Below are 14,557 nucleotides of genomic sequence, written 5' to 3'. Positions count from 1 at the left end.
CTCATAGATACAACCACAGTATGGTCACTGGTTACCAGAGAGAAAGGATCTCATGTCCAGAAACCCCAGAATGATGTCACAATGTCATTAGCAGCCATCACCAATGACACCGTCTAACTAGTTGCCCTCTGGTAACAGAACTGAGTCTGGCAACCAGTCACATTTTGAATTCAATCTTTCCTAAATCTCCCTGACCACCCAAATCTCATGTGGTTTTTGGTCCTGAAGAGCTTATGATACAGAGGAAAGATTTAGTGGGTGATCGAAAACGTTGCTCTCTTACTTCTCAGCAACAGAATGGGATATTTTTCATGATACTGAATGACTCTACTCAGGTAATAAAATGTATCCACCCCAATTTTTACAGGTCTCATATGGACCTATGATTTCTTGAGCTTTTGCACAAATAAGCCTGAAATAGGCCCATTATGCACGGCCGCCGAAATGGCGATTTCGGGTCACATGGAAAATGCGGAGGGGGAAGAAGCGAAGCAAACCGTTTATGCACGGGATGGGACGCACCGGGGGCAAAACCCAGAGTAACCAATTATGCACCCGGCGACTCCAGCGCCACTTCTGGTTGGGCCCCACTCACCCGGAAGCTGCACTTTCTTCCTTGTTTCACTAACGAGGCTTTTTTGGCGGCATGCACCGGATCTGTGGCTGGTTGCAGCTGGCACCGTGCGTTATCGGTGATTTTAGTTGCCGCCATTCCACCCCGAATGTGTGCTATCCACCCCGTGCATAATGGGCCATAGGGTTGCCAGCCTTTAGGGAACGGGCTGAAGAGATCCCTGATTTGTAAGTATTCTCCAGACAAGAAACATTAGTTCCCCGGGGGGGGGGGGAATGGCAGCTTTGAAGGTGGAATTCATGACATTGGGCCTCACTAAGGTCATGGATGTTCACAAACCATTCTGTACCCAGGCTCTACCTTAAATCTACTGCCTCAGGAGGTGGTGAATTCCCCTTCCCTGGCAGCCTTCAAGCTTGGATACTTAAGGCTGAACCTACATTGCACAGGCTGTAGACTAAGTGGTTTGTATGGCCCCTTTCCATGTCTAGGATTGTAAATCTGTCGGAATATCCCAACCCGAGTTGGATACCATATTATGAAAGTGAAAATAATTTTCTCCTTATTAATTGATCTCTGGTGTTTAGCTCAGGCCTGAGAACTATGATGTAGCATTTAGGGGTAAAGATACAGCCTAGTAAGCCAGCACTGGAGGCCAATATGGAAAAGATCTCCACAGCCACCATGAATTTCCCTTTGGTGCTCAGGTAGGTTGGAAGAAAGGACACCCATACACTGCAAAAGACTAACATGCTGAAGGTGAGGAACTTGGCTTCATTGAAACTGTCGGGTAACTTCCTAGCAAAGAAAGCCACGGTGAAGCTGGCACTGGCCAGGAAGCCCATATAGCCCAAAACACAGTAAAACATGGCCACAGAGCCCTCATTGCACTGCAGTATGATTTCCCTTGGAGTTGAATGCATGTCTATGTCATGGAAGGGAGGGGAAGTACTTAGCCAAAGCGTGCAAATGCCTGCTTGGATAGAAGAGCAGAAAAGGACCACAGAAGTTGCCATTCGCTTTCCAAACCATATCCTTATCCTGGATCCTGGTTTGGTAGCCATGAAGGCCAAAACAACAGTGATGGTTTTGGCCAACACACTGGAAAGGGCCACAGAGAAGACAATGCCAAAAGCAGTTTGTCGGAGAAGACAGGCCATTTGGGAAGGTCTTCCAATGAAGAGCAAGGAGCAGAGGAAGCAGAGAAGAAGGGAGATGAGGAGAGTGTAGGTGAGGCTCCGATTGTTTGCTTTGACGATGGGAGTCTCCCGGTGCTTGATGAAAATCCCAAGCACCAAAGCTGTGATCAGAGAGAATGAAATAGACAACAAAGCTAAGCCAATCCCTAATGTTTCTTTGTAGGACAGGAAACTGAAGTCTTTGGGGATGCATTGATCTTGCTTTTTGTTGGCATGCTGATCTTGTGGACATTTCATACAGGCAACCATATCTGAAAAAGAAGATTGAATATTTCACAAACTTGATCAGTAACTAAGAATGTCATTGGTTGTTGTTAGGTGCGAAGTTGTGTCCAACCCATCGCAACCCCACGAACAATGATCCTCCAGAGTGTTATTATATAACGTCAAAGAATTATCATTATAATTTCAAAATAGAATGAGGGCCTTCATTCAGATCTCATTTCTGTCCAGAATTTTCTATGCGGCCTTTGGACTGACATAATCTCAGCACTGCATCTCATGCACCAAAGCTGAAAATCCCCGTGTTTCTCCTTTCCATCCCCTGCATAAATAGTCTGGAAGCACACATCCAATTATAGAGCAAGGGCTTCAGGGTATGAACACCTGACTGACTGGTGCTGTATTGGAGTCTTATGATCAGCACAGCTATGCAAATTTGGGAAAGAGGAAAAGATCAATACCATAGGTTATAGCATGCCCATGTCCCATGAGCACCTCTGAATTCTTGAAAAAACATGACAATCTCAATGTTCAAGGAGGAGAAAGTGTGGCTGACTGGCATTCCCATTCCTTCAATATCACAGAGCTATAAAACTTCTCGTTATACCCATTTTGCAGAACAGACTCTTATGAAGGATATCTCCATGTTTTATGCTTCCTACCCTCATCCTGCGCAATGGTTCCTTCTGGACACAGAACACAATCATAGCAGCAGAACTTCTCCCCTTCCTTCTTTTCCTTGCTATAGCCAGGAGGACAACGTTCATTGCAGACAGAAAGGGGCACCACCTGGCCATAATACGAAAGCATCATTAGTAACATGTACATATTCACTGAGAACAAATGTTATTCTGGCCACCCTTACTGTCTAGATACAGAAAGATGACGATACAGTGTTCTAGTTGTAAAAAGGAGGTTCGCAGCACTTTCTTGACAATTATCAGAAAAGAGAATTGCATGAGTGATCAAATCTTGATACAGCAGCCATTGAAGTGTTCTGAGACTGGAATGTCAGCCAGCAGAATGGAATGTTATGCCCTAAGAGTAGCAAATGTGTTCTGGAGCTGGAATGACAGATCCCCATGTGGAATGACAATGTCTAAAATTCAAATCAGTGCAAGGTGCACCATAAGTTCTAGTGATAGAAATGTTATAAGTTCACCAAGCTTTCTTTATATTTTGCCATGATTCATTCATTGTAAACTGCCCTGAGCCGCAAGGGAGGGTGGCATGTAAATGAATAAATAAATAGGAAAATATTAAAAATTATGTTAAATTATGTTCTATTAAAATATATAAATTATGTTCTATTAAAAATTAAGTTAAATTATGTTCTATTTTTAAAAATGCCCCTTTTGGCCCTGTGGTGCAGCAAAGTGCTGAGTCAGCCATTTTTTTGTCCCTGCCAGCATGCTGTAGGCAGGGGGGAGCCAGGCTTAGAAGGCCTGGCTCTTTTGTGTTCACTCTGACCTGTGCCTGGCTTGGCCCCAATGGTCCTTGGAGTGGCTAAGGGGTGACGAAACATATCCATGTTCCCTTAACATTGGGCAACAGAACCCTAAAATGCACCAGAGACATTAAGTGACTTTAAATGAAGCCATTACTGGAGTCCTTACTCCTTTGAAGGCTATGACTTTTCTGTGGTTTGTTTGCTTCTGAAACTGTCCTAATTTGTTTAATAATATTAGTTGGAAAATATAAGAATCTGCCTTCTAGACTTCAAAAACTTTTTGACTTAGGAATGAATTAAGAAATTTTCCTTTGATAGTCATACAGCTGATTAAGGAGAAGCTGCCAAAATATCTCACCAAATGTTCACAGCACCCAGAGAGACTGAAGGAGATGGGGATTTTCCTTGCTTTGTATTTTGCTATAGCCTCATAACCCCCCTTTTAACATCAGACGTACTCAGACAGTCTCGAGAACAAGCTCCTTTAAAACTGGCCATAACTGACTAATCTAAAGATACATGGGAGATAAAAGTATCCAACAGCACATCATCATTATAGGATGACTTAGTTGAGGAAGACCTCCATCATTTGTTTGGAAACTTCCCTAAGTCTGAACAAACTGTAATTACTTCTTGACAGGAGCATCTTAGAGGTAAACTACTGGAAATAGGTAAGTGCAAAATAGACAGAGATTTGCATGATACAAAACCACATCAACCCTCTTTACGATCTTTACCTCCATCTCAAGTCATACCTCTTAATCTTGAAAAACCTCTGTCCTCAAACAGAAAAATCAATGGTTTCTGATTGAAAGAAATAAGTCAAGGCTTACATGGCACTATTGCATGCTCTTCCATAAATCAAGATCTCTCGATAACCAATCCTACTGTCTCAGAGCTAAAGCTGAATACCAGTCTCTTGTTGCCAAAAAAAAAAAAAAAAAATCCGAGTTCCACAATAGAAACTGGGAATCATTAAACAAAGCATTAAATTCATCTGATAACCGGATATTCTGGAGAACTGTGACCAATGCCTTAACAAATGAGTCAAATAAAACTGTATTTCCTATTCTAGCTTCCAAATGGATGGAACATTTTCCCACATTGTTCACATTACTGTCTTCACTAGACCCTCAACTGTCTATTGGACAATCCTCTTCCTTTCCCTGTTGGCCAAACATTGAACCTGCTGAGATTTCTGAACTGATAAAATCTCTAAAACCTCACAAGTCACCTGCTCCAGATGGGATTCCTCCAGACTTGATTAATCATTATGCTGATTGGTGGGCTGTGCCGCTAGCACATCTGTTTACAAAAATCAACCAAACAGGACTGATCCCAGATTCATGGTTAAATTCTAGCATAACCCCAATATATAAAAAAGGAAAAACTGACCTTCCTAGTAACTACCACCCCATCAGTTTATTGTCAGCTGTAGTTAAGCTCTTTGCAAAATATCTAGCCACTAAACTTATAAACTGAACATCCAACAATTACATCATAGGGCCAGAACAAATAGGGTTTAGGAAGGGATACACTACCTTAGATCATTGTACTATTTTAGCTTTTTTAAGCCAGAAATACGTCAAACCTAAGAGGGGTAAATTATTTGTTGCCTTTATTGATCTAAAAGCAGCCTTTGATTCAGTTTCCAGAGAGAAACTCTGGATAAAATTAGACAATCTATACATAGGCCAGTGTCTACTATTTGTATTCAAACAGCTCCATCGTAACAACCACTGCCAAGTCAAATATTCTGCTGAGGGAAATTTAACACCAAAAATCCAAATAAACATAGGAGTGAAACAAGGTTGTATTCTTGCCCCTCAGTTATTTAACCTTTTCTTAAGTGACTTACCCTTCTATTTTGACAAAGTTAATGGCCACCCCCCCCATTCTTGGCAAAATACCCACTCCACTTCTTTTATACACCAATGACAAAGTTATCTTATCTAGAATTTGACTTGGCCTTATACGCTATCTCCGGTCATTCAGTGATTACTGCAGTGACAATTAACTAAAAATAATCTTTGAAAGAACGAAGATCATGGTATTTGTAAAGACCCGATATAAGTTTCTCTGGATAATAAGTGGTAAACATATAGAACAAGTCAATCATTACAAGTATTTAGGCATAAAGTTTACTTATAATAACAGTTGGGCCAACCATAGTGAAAAAAACAATCAAATCTGCAAAAGGCCAGTTGTCCCTTTTAGCCAAGTTTATCATCAAAAAGGCAACAAAAAACTTCAAGCAGCCATTAAAATCTAAAATGCCAAAGTAATTCCTCAGATTCTTTATGGAACCCTAATATGGATGGATGCATTTAATAATAAATTAGAGAACATCCAATCTTTCTTTTTCTGAAATATACTAGGAGTCCCAAACTGTGTGGCAAATCATACACTTATCGCAGAACTTGGCCAACAGAGTCTAGAAGTCAGGCCTTGGTTTCAGTCCTTTAAATGCTGGTTAAAAATTCATTTCCATGTTCAAATGGGTAGTTGGTTAATTAGCATGCAAGATGAAAGGACTATACTAAAAACTAATATCACAGAGACTAGAATATCAGGATACCCAGATTCTGGGCTCCTTTAACAACAGTGTATGTTCTCCTCGCTTCTGGGATATTCTCTTAACATACAAATCCATGCCCATGTATCTCCAAATTTTATTCTATCAAAAATCTACCTCGAGTGACATTTGAGAGAAAGATGTTTAAGCGAACAACTAGAAATGCTCTTCTTAACTGGTGTATCTCCAAATCTCCAAAGAGCATTTCTAGTAGCTCGCTTAAACATCTTTCTCTCAAATGTCACTCGAGGTAGATTTTTGATGATCCCTCCTCAGGAGAGTTACTGTTTACATGGGTGTAGTGTCCCTGACACATTGTACCACATAGGCCCATTATGCACGGGGGGAATAACGCACATTCGGGGTGGAATGGCGGCGACTAAAATCACCAATAATGCACGGTGCCGGCTGCAACCGGCCGCAGCTTCGGTGTATGCCGCCGAAAAAGCCGCATTCGCAAAACGCGGAAGAAAGCGCAGCTTCCAGGTGACCAGGGCGAAACCAGAAGTGGCGCCAGGATCGCTGCGTACATAATCGGTTACTCTGGGTTTTGCCGCCGTCATGCCCCACCCCGTGCATAACCGGTGTGTGTCGCGTCTTCCCCCTCCGCGTTTTCCATGTGACCCGAAATCGCTGTTTTGGTGGCCGTGCATAATGGGCCATACTTCTGGTGTGTCCTAAGTTTGAAGTCGATCATCACCCATTAGGTAATTATCTGAAGAAATTTAAATTCAGCTGTGTTAATGAGAAACATTGAATTAAAATGATACTAAATATGAGGGAATCAGCAACTATTATAGAAATAGCAAAGTATTTGCTAGCAATTTTAAATGAAAATCTTTTAACGGTGGATTTTACATCTGGAACTGTTTGAAATTTTAATTTTATGCTTTGCAATTTGATGCCAATAAAGGTACTCTGAATCTGAATGAAATAAACAGCAGCAGAAACAACAATCACCTCAGGAAAAGCCAAAGATCTTCTCACCAGAGAAAAATGTATGTGTTTATAACAATCTAGAGGGCTTCTTTGATCTAATAATTGAGTTGATTTGGCAGGCCTAAAATGGATGATGTGTAAGTTCTTCTACACGCCATGAACTCAAGAATCTTCCCCTTTGTCTTACCTGGTTAAAGGTTCTGTGCCACACAATCTGATCATCATTAAGGGTCAGCTCATTTCCTGGAGTAGCCTGAGGATCCAGCCTTCCCACTTTCACTCTTGCAAAAGAGCCATTTGGGAATGTTACCCAGTTTGTTACATCAAAACCAACATTCAGTTCTCCATTTTCATTAAAACACACAGTGTCTCCAGCACTGTTGTTGAACTTGATGTTCCTAAGAAAATGATGAAGCTACCAGAGAAATAAATAGTCACAGAGAGGTACAACTGGTCTCAACCATGTCTAGTGTTTTTTTACCTGCCCCCAGCCAGATGGAATGCTCTTCCAAGTAAGATAAGGACCTGTAATGTCCCATAAGGCCTGTAAGATAGGGGTGTCCCACCAGGGTTTTGGTTGAAGCCATCAAGAAGACACCTGAGAACCCATCAAATTAATTGAAATCCATCCAACGTGGATTACCTGCCTGGGTATACTGCCCTGATCCCATTATTGAATTGTGTGATATAACAATAACAACAATAATAACAGCAGCAAAGATGGACAAGTATGAATAGATTATTCTGGCTAGTACATATTAACCAAACTTGGGAAATGATCATTGTTTGTGACATGAGTGTAATTGTGGGGAAGCTAAGATCATTGAAAGTCATTAAAAAAAAGATTTTCAATCTATGGATTACAATGGTAATTCAGTGATGATGAAACAATTTGGAACAAAAGATTTTGCCTTTTCAGAATTGGATTTCAGTCCTCCCCAAGGATTTTGTCTCCTATCTTGGATGTGTAACTGGATTAAGCCTTTGTAGTTCATCGTTCTCTTTATCAATTTTGATGAAATCTCGAGGTGTGACCCTGTCTGTAGAGCCTTCACTTGATCATGATTGTCTAGACTTTGATTTATTGCATGTTGGCTAGAAATAGTGACTAGATATTTCCTCTGCTCCCCAACAGTTAGTGGGACACTAGACATAGAGGATAAGAGGTATCTGCACTGGCTGAATTTGATTGACGTAGAATACAATGGGCTGTTATTAATTATCTGTAAAGCCCCCAGCTATATAAGACCAGGTTATCCAAATAGTAGATTACGAAACACCTGAACATGATATTCCATCAACCTGACCCAGCCTTCCTACCTTGGCTCTTGCAAAAGATTAGTGGCCTGATCTGCAAGCCCTCAATGGAAGACTGAAGGCTATTGATAAGGTTCCATATGATATTCTTGTTGGCAGTTATTTGTTCTTTTCTCATGTAGCTCCAGGCTCTGGCATTCCAGTGAAGAGAAACAGTCTTGGGAAAATGTTTCCAATCTTTTTAAAAGTAGCTAAAGACACACTCGTCACACTCTCTGAGATGAAAGTTATTTCTGGTGGGCTACTTTTAATGGATTTATTCTGCACAATAAAGAAAAGCTTCCTTTGTGATGTTTTAATTATTGCAGGAATTTGATTTTACTGTTGAATATGTATGCAGGTTTAACAGGTGCCCTGCTTTGATCAATTATTCTGGTTCAAGGTTTACATGCATATTGATGTGTTAACTGTTTCCTTGCTATTTATCATTCTTGTAGACCTTGTTTCAATGCTACTGTATTCTTATGAGACATGTATTTGGAAAATCATTTCAAATGGACATGAAGAAATACTCAAGATGAAATAAGAAGTGAACGGATTTAATTTATAACCAAATGAAGTCTGCTAAGGAAATAGCAAGGCTCCTCTGAAAAGCAATACAAAATTAGAGTCCAATTGCATCTTGAAGACCAACGAAGATGCATTCAAGGAATGATCTTTCGAGTGCATGCACAATTCCTCAGACAAAACAGAACCAGGATTATGAGAGTACAAGGCAAGAGCAAATTAGTGGCAGAATAGTAAACTGTGTCATAACATCCAAATTATGCCATATGATAATTGTTTGATAAAAAAGCAAATCAGTCCTTTTGGCTCAGTAGTCAGTCACAAGAAAATTGGAGAAATAAAAGTGTGAAGGATAATAATTAATGGCAGACACTTTCCCAATTGTGGAAAAAAATAATTGAAAGAGACTAGTTGCTTGCCTTATCTATTTTTAATTATTTCTTTCCTCAATTGGGACAGTGTCTGCCACAATTACTAACCTTGACACTTTTATTTCCCCAATGTTTTTGAAGATGTTCAGCACTCAAAAGCTGATGCCTTGAATATATCAATTGTTATCTTAAAGATGCTAATGAACCCTAATTTTCTTCTAGTATTTAGACCAACATGGCAATCCACTTGAATCTACTTGAAATGCAATCTTTGAGAAGCAATTACCTGCCACGGTTGCACGTCATAGAACTCGAGAATCCCGCCTTCTTCCATTTTTCTGTGTTTAACTATGGATACATAGATGGCATGCAAAGCATGTGCCACAGCATGGACAGCATTGTAGACATTATAGCTGTGTCCAATCATGTTCATCTCAAACAAAATGACTGGAATAGTATCTAGCTTCTCCGCTCCAGTGCACATTTCCTTGTTGTCCCCTTGAACAGTGGAGATTTTCAGGGCGCAACTGAATGCTTGCTCCCAGAAGTCCTGGATAAAACCATCTCCTTTGGCCCAGGAAGGGCTTACGGACTGCAGGAATCTGTTGAATCCAGGTGGCTGATTGGAATGAACTGTAAAGGATAGGGCACCATGGAAGGTTTCTATATCCCACACCCTTTGGATAGGAACTGATGCAAAGTCCCAGTGGCATGTCACTATCCACACCTTATGTATGGGAGGAAAAGAAATTAAGGGACCTACAAGCAACACTAGTCTCAAACTTAACATGGATGAGTCTTCTCCATATACAAAACATACATTAGATTTCTGATCAAAATAAGCAGCAAAAAGCTCTTCGTGCCTTGAAAAGTCATCCCCATCATTTGCAACATATCTCTGTGATGGTAACCTGGCAATGAAGTCAACACAGATGTCATTTTCAGAGAGCATTGGCACCAAGACCTCCACGAACCTATCCCCATTGTCATCTTCCTGAGCACAGAGTGCAATCCACGTCCATCTGAAGTGGTGAAATAGCCGGATGACCCCCATATATTGAGTGGCTTCATTGGGGACCATCTGATACATGGAAGGAAGCAGCAACTGGTATCCTTGCACTGGGGAAAATGATCCATAGGTGAGCTAGGAAAAAACATTTTTTTTGGTTCAGATAGAATAAAATATACCATTGAAGCATATGTCGAAGCAGTGGAATTTCCATAGTTCTGAACGGATGACCTACCTGTGGGATTTTATAAATGCTGAGTGTGGTGCCAATATGGGCAGATATTAGTGAAGTCAGCCCTCCAATGACTGCAACGAGAGTGTTCAGTGCCCCACACTTGAAATTGGGGAGAAACTGGTATGGTGAAGAAAGGAAGCTCAAGGTAGCTTTATAGGTCATCTTTGCATCGAAGTAGCTATTGAAGATACGAAAGCCCAAAGTGATGTTTGGTAAGAGGTTGGGATCTTCATTGATCTCCTTTAGGGCAAAAACTAATGCCAAGTTATGCTGGTAATTCTTTGACACTGATCTACAAAGAGAGTTATAAATGAGGTTGAAAGCCTTCTTGACCTTCATACTCTCTATTTTTCATTACCCTGCATTATTATTTCCTGATGTATCCTGCCTCTGGTTGATATTTTTATACTGTCACAATAGGAACCAACCCAATGTCTCTTGTCCCTTAGGTTATCATTCTTAATATAGTGATGTCAGCTTTTCACTGGCCTCAGATCCATCTCCAGAATCCTTCTCTTCTGTGAAGATTTAGACATGACCCTCCAAATCATTACTAAACCAAACCCAGATGATGGATAGAAAACTCATCCTTCCTCTTTACTCCTTCTCTCAGTTCTACCTCCCTCTGCTCTTTCTGCTGCTGTCCATGTAATGTATTAAAGATGTTATTCTATAAAACAAAACCTAATATTCCCATTCATTTTTTTAAAAACTCACCATACACGAAGGGAGCTTTCAAAAACATATACACTCAAACTCTTGTTGGCTTCTTTGGTACTGCTTTGATGAAATCTAAGCCTTGAATCTAAGCCACATTGATAGTTAGCTGAATAAAGAAAAGATACGGGGAGTTTGAAAGTGAGACTTACAGAGGTTCAGAAATGAATAAACTGGTGGGCTCTTCAGTAAATGACGGGATGCTGTATAAGTACATGACTTGAGAAACAATCTCACCCACAATCAGGTCACCTGGCTGATAAAATGCATGAGGAATGGGGAGAAGATCAGCTGCTGTGGCGCACTGCATGGGATATTTCTTGCACGTAGCATGACAAAGCAATAAAAGCAGCAGCACCTTCCTTGTGAACATCTTTTCCTTAATTTTCTCCCTGGGTTATCAGTATCAGTTTTGTTCTGACTTTTCCTGGATCAGTAGATGTATGTTCAACTTTGCTTGAGTTCGTTAACCTATTTGGAAGTACGAACAGAAAGTTCAGGTAGAGGTTGCTTGTTTCTGTCCCTCGACCTTCATTACTTTGTACAATAGGATTGCCATTCTCTTTCCTGTTCTCATCCCTTTGTCCAGACTGACTCTAAAACAGCTGCATCCCAAACCCAAGGCTGAACCTGATTCTCTTTCTAAAATGTAAATTGTAAAGCAAACCTTTGGTGGTCTAAGCAGCAGATGAGTTGACGAAGGCCAAAATGTTACAAAGTGTTTCTCCTCACTCTTCCAGAATTATAAAACATGCCACAGTTGGGGGGTAAACTCTCACAATCCTTTTTTACAAAATGAAGTAGATGTGAAAGGCAGAGGAGGAAAGAGAAGAGATCAGATGCTCAATCTTCTTTGCATCTTCACTCAGTCTCACTAGTTTCTTCTACACTTGAGCTTCCAGCTCACATGGCTTTTGGTCCTGGAGATGCCATGCCTCTGAACCTTTTGAAGGGTTAACATTTGTGAGGCCATCAGCCTAAGACAGGGTTGGTACATAGTGCTGTTAAGCTGCACAAACATCCGAGAAGCCCCCTGAGTTTTCAAGACAAGAACAGAGGTGTTCTACCATTGCTTACCTCTACAGAGCAATTGTGGACTTTCTGGCTGGCCTCCCATCTGAGGAGTAACAATAAGCAGAAGCTGATGGGTTTCTCAGAGCTAACGACAGTGTTCAAGTCTGGGCCATCCACAGCAGGGCCAGTGGGATACTATCTATAATAACAAACGTATATTCTGTGTAATGATACAAACCCCCTCCTATCCCTGCTTCGGAAACCTGCTCATCGATGGGAGATTATGCAGGGTTTTTTTTAAATAGCTGCTGAAGATGCTTTGCCAAGCAGAAGAAAGAACTGTAATGACTATGGCGTGCCTTTCTAATTACTGTGGTGGCCTTGGACTCAGATGGCCGTTGAAATTGTCACAAATTATATTGACATGTATGCCTGCAATTGTAATAATTCAAGGGCCATATGCAATGATATCAAACCCTTTCATTGTGGCTTGTTTAGGCTACGTCTGGTTTTTCTGCGCTCCCCAAGTGACCCTTGATCAGGAATTGTAAATGAAGCATGTCCTGGGAGGGATCAAAGCTAATGTCTGACAATGGAATACTGAACTTCTGTGTTGAACTTGAGATATGACTTTACCGGAAGCTAAACTCCAGTCAGCCTGGAGAAAAGGAGGCTGAGAGGGGACATGATAGCCCTCTTTAAGTATTTGAAAGGTTGTCACTTGGAGGAGGGCAGGATGCTGTTTCTGTTGGCTGCAGAGGAGAGGACACGCAGTAATGGGTTTAAACTTCAAGTACAACGATATAGGCCAGATATCAGGAAAAAAATTTTCACAGTCAGAGTAGTTCAGCAGTGGAATAGGCTGCCTAAGGAGGTGGTGAGCTCCCCCTCACTGGCAGTCTTCAAGCAAAGGTTGGATACACACTTTTCTTGGATGCTTTAGGATGCTTTGGGCTGATCCTGCGTTGAGCAGGGGGTTGGACTAGATGGCCTGAATGGCCCCTTCCAACTCTATGATTCTATGATTCTATGATGATGCCGCTATATCCTGTGATGTCATTTTCTGCATAATGCATAAAATAAGGTGTTACAATTAAGTGGAAGCCCTTGACCCTCCAACAACCAAGAAGGATGCCTATTGTCCTTGGAATTATATTTCTATTCCAAGACTATAAAGGAAAGATGCCAGCTGAACACACAACACTCCCCCCCTGTCACATGAGGTGGAATGTTTCTGTAGAGTATATATGTCCAGTCTGTCAGAACCCCAAGTTTGCCGCCATGATTTCGTATTGTACTTTTGAACCTGTGTGTAAATATTTTGAAATGTACTCTGTACTCCCGTTTGGCTGTCTGTATCGCTCTTAGAATTAGGCACTGCTCTCCAAGGTCATGGCTGCTGTTGGTTATCTTGTCTGGCTGGCCTCCCGGGCCTTGCACCTGCATCTCTAACGACTGTGTCTGGATGTAATGTGAATCTCAACAGGTCTGGGAAAGGCGGGAAACTGGTGGAATAAGAGCTGGGGGTTGACTTGTACTCATCAGATTCGTCTATGTGCATCCAGGGAGTTCTGCTTGAATAAACTACCATCTTTCACACAGTGGAGTTTTATTTTCAAGTCTGCAATCCTGACACATTGCCATTTGCGTATTGAATAACTGAGTCGTTCTGCTGTTTTATAAAGTGGCCAGGTTGATTTTCATTTGGAAACAAACATGTATTTCAAGCCTAAAGGATCAGAAAACACAAAGTGACCCAAAATTTAAACATAAAGATATTGTATTCATGGTACCAGATATTGCCTGCATATCAATTTGTATTTCTCGGGGAAACACATTACACAATGGTTTTTATAAGCAGAGTGGATGGTTGTCACTCTTCTCTGGTTTGTAAGTATACAAGGATCTATCTGTTCCCTGTAGCAGGCATGTATGATCAGAAAACCAAATTTTGAAAATTTTGTCATTGACGACATTGTGATGTCACTTCGGGGAAGGCTCTAAAGAGGTATATCGCTGCATAATCAACCATTGGAAACTCATAGATAAAACCACAGTATGATCACTGATTACTACAGAGACAGGATCTCATGTCCAGAAACCCCAGAATAATGTCACAATGCCATTAGCAGCCATCACTAATAACACTGTCCAACCAATCTAACTCAGGTAACAGAACTGAGTCTGGCAACCAGTCACATTTTGAATTCAATATTTCCTAAATCCTTTCTCCCTGACTACTCATATCTCATGTGATTTTTGGTCCTGAAGAACTTATGATACTCAGCAAAGATTTCGTATGTGATCAAAAACGTTGCTCTCTTATGTCTCAGCAACAGCAGGGGATATTTTTCATGATACTGAACCATTCCACCCAAGTAATAAAATGTATCCATGCCAGTTTTTACAAGTCTCATATGGACCTATG

General features: G+C 40.9%; 1 protein-coding gene and 1 long non-coding RNA gene across 2 annotated transcripts; one reads left to right on the top strand and one right to left on the bottom strand.

Annotated features, from left to right (window-relative positions):
* Window positions 1–10,165, top strand: LOC143826349 (uncharacterized). The gene is made up of 3 exons (XR_013227048.1): window positions 1–335; window positions 6,934–7,018; window positions 9,377–10,165. It is a non-coding gene; the product is annotated as an uncharacterized LOC143826349 (long non-coding RNA).
* Window positions 1,111–2,823, bottom strand: LOC143826497 (vomeronasal type-2 receptor 26-like). Its single transcript, XM_077315333.1, has 2 exons — window positions 2,658–2,823; window positions 1,111–2,024 (listed from the first exon to the last, which is right to left on the bottom strand). The coding sequence occupies exons 1-2, from the start codon at window positions 2,821–2,823 to the stop codon at window positions 1,111–1,113; spliced, it is 1,080 nt and encodes a 359-aa protein (XP_077171448.1).
* Window positions 10,166–14,557: the final 4,392 nt, after the last annotated feature.

Source organism: Paroedura picta, chromosome 16, assembly GCF_049243985.1.
Source record: "Paroedura picta isolate Pp20150507F chromosome 16, Ppicta_v3.0, whole genome shotgun sequence".
Classification (NCBI taxonomy): Eukaryota; Metazoa; Chordata; class Lepidosauria; order Squamata; family Gekkonidae; genus Paroedura; species Paroedura picta.
The sequence above is the reverse complement of the archived record's forward strand: the minus strand, read 5'-3'. Positions and strand labels throughout refer to the sequence as shown.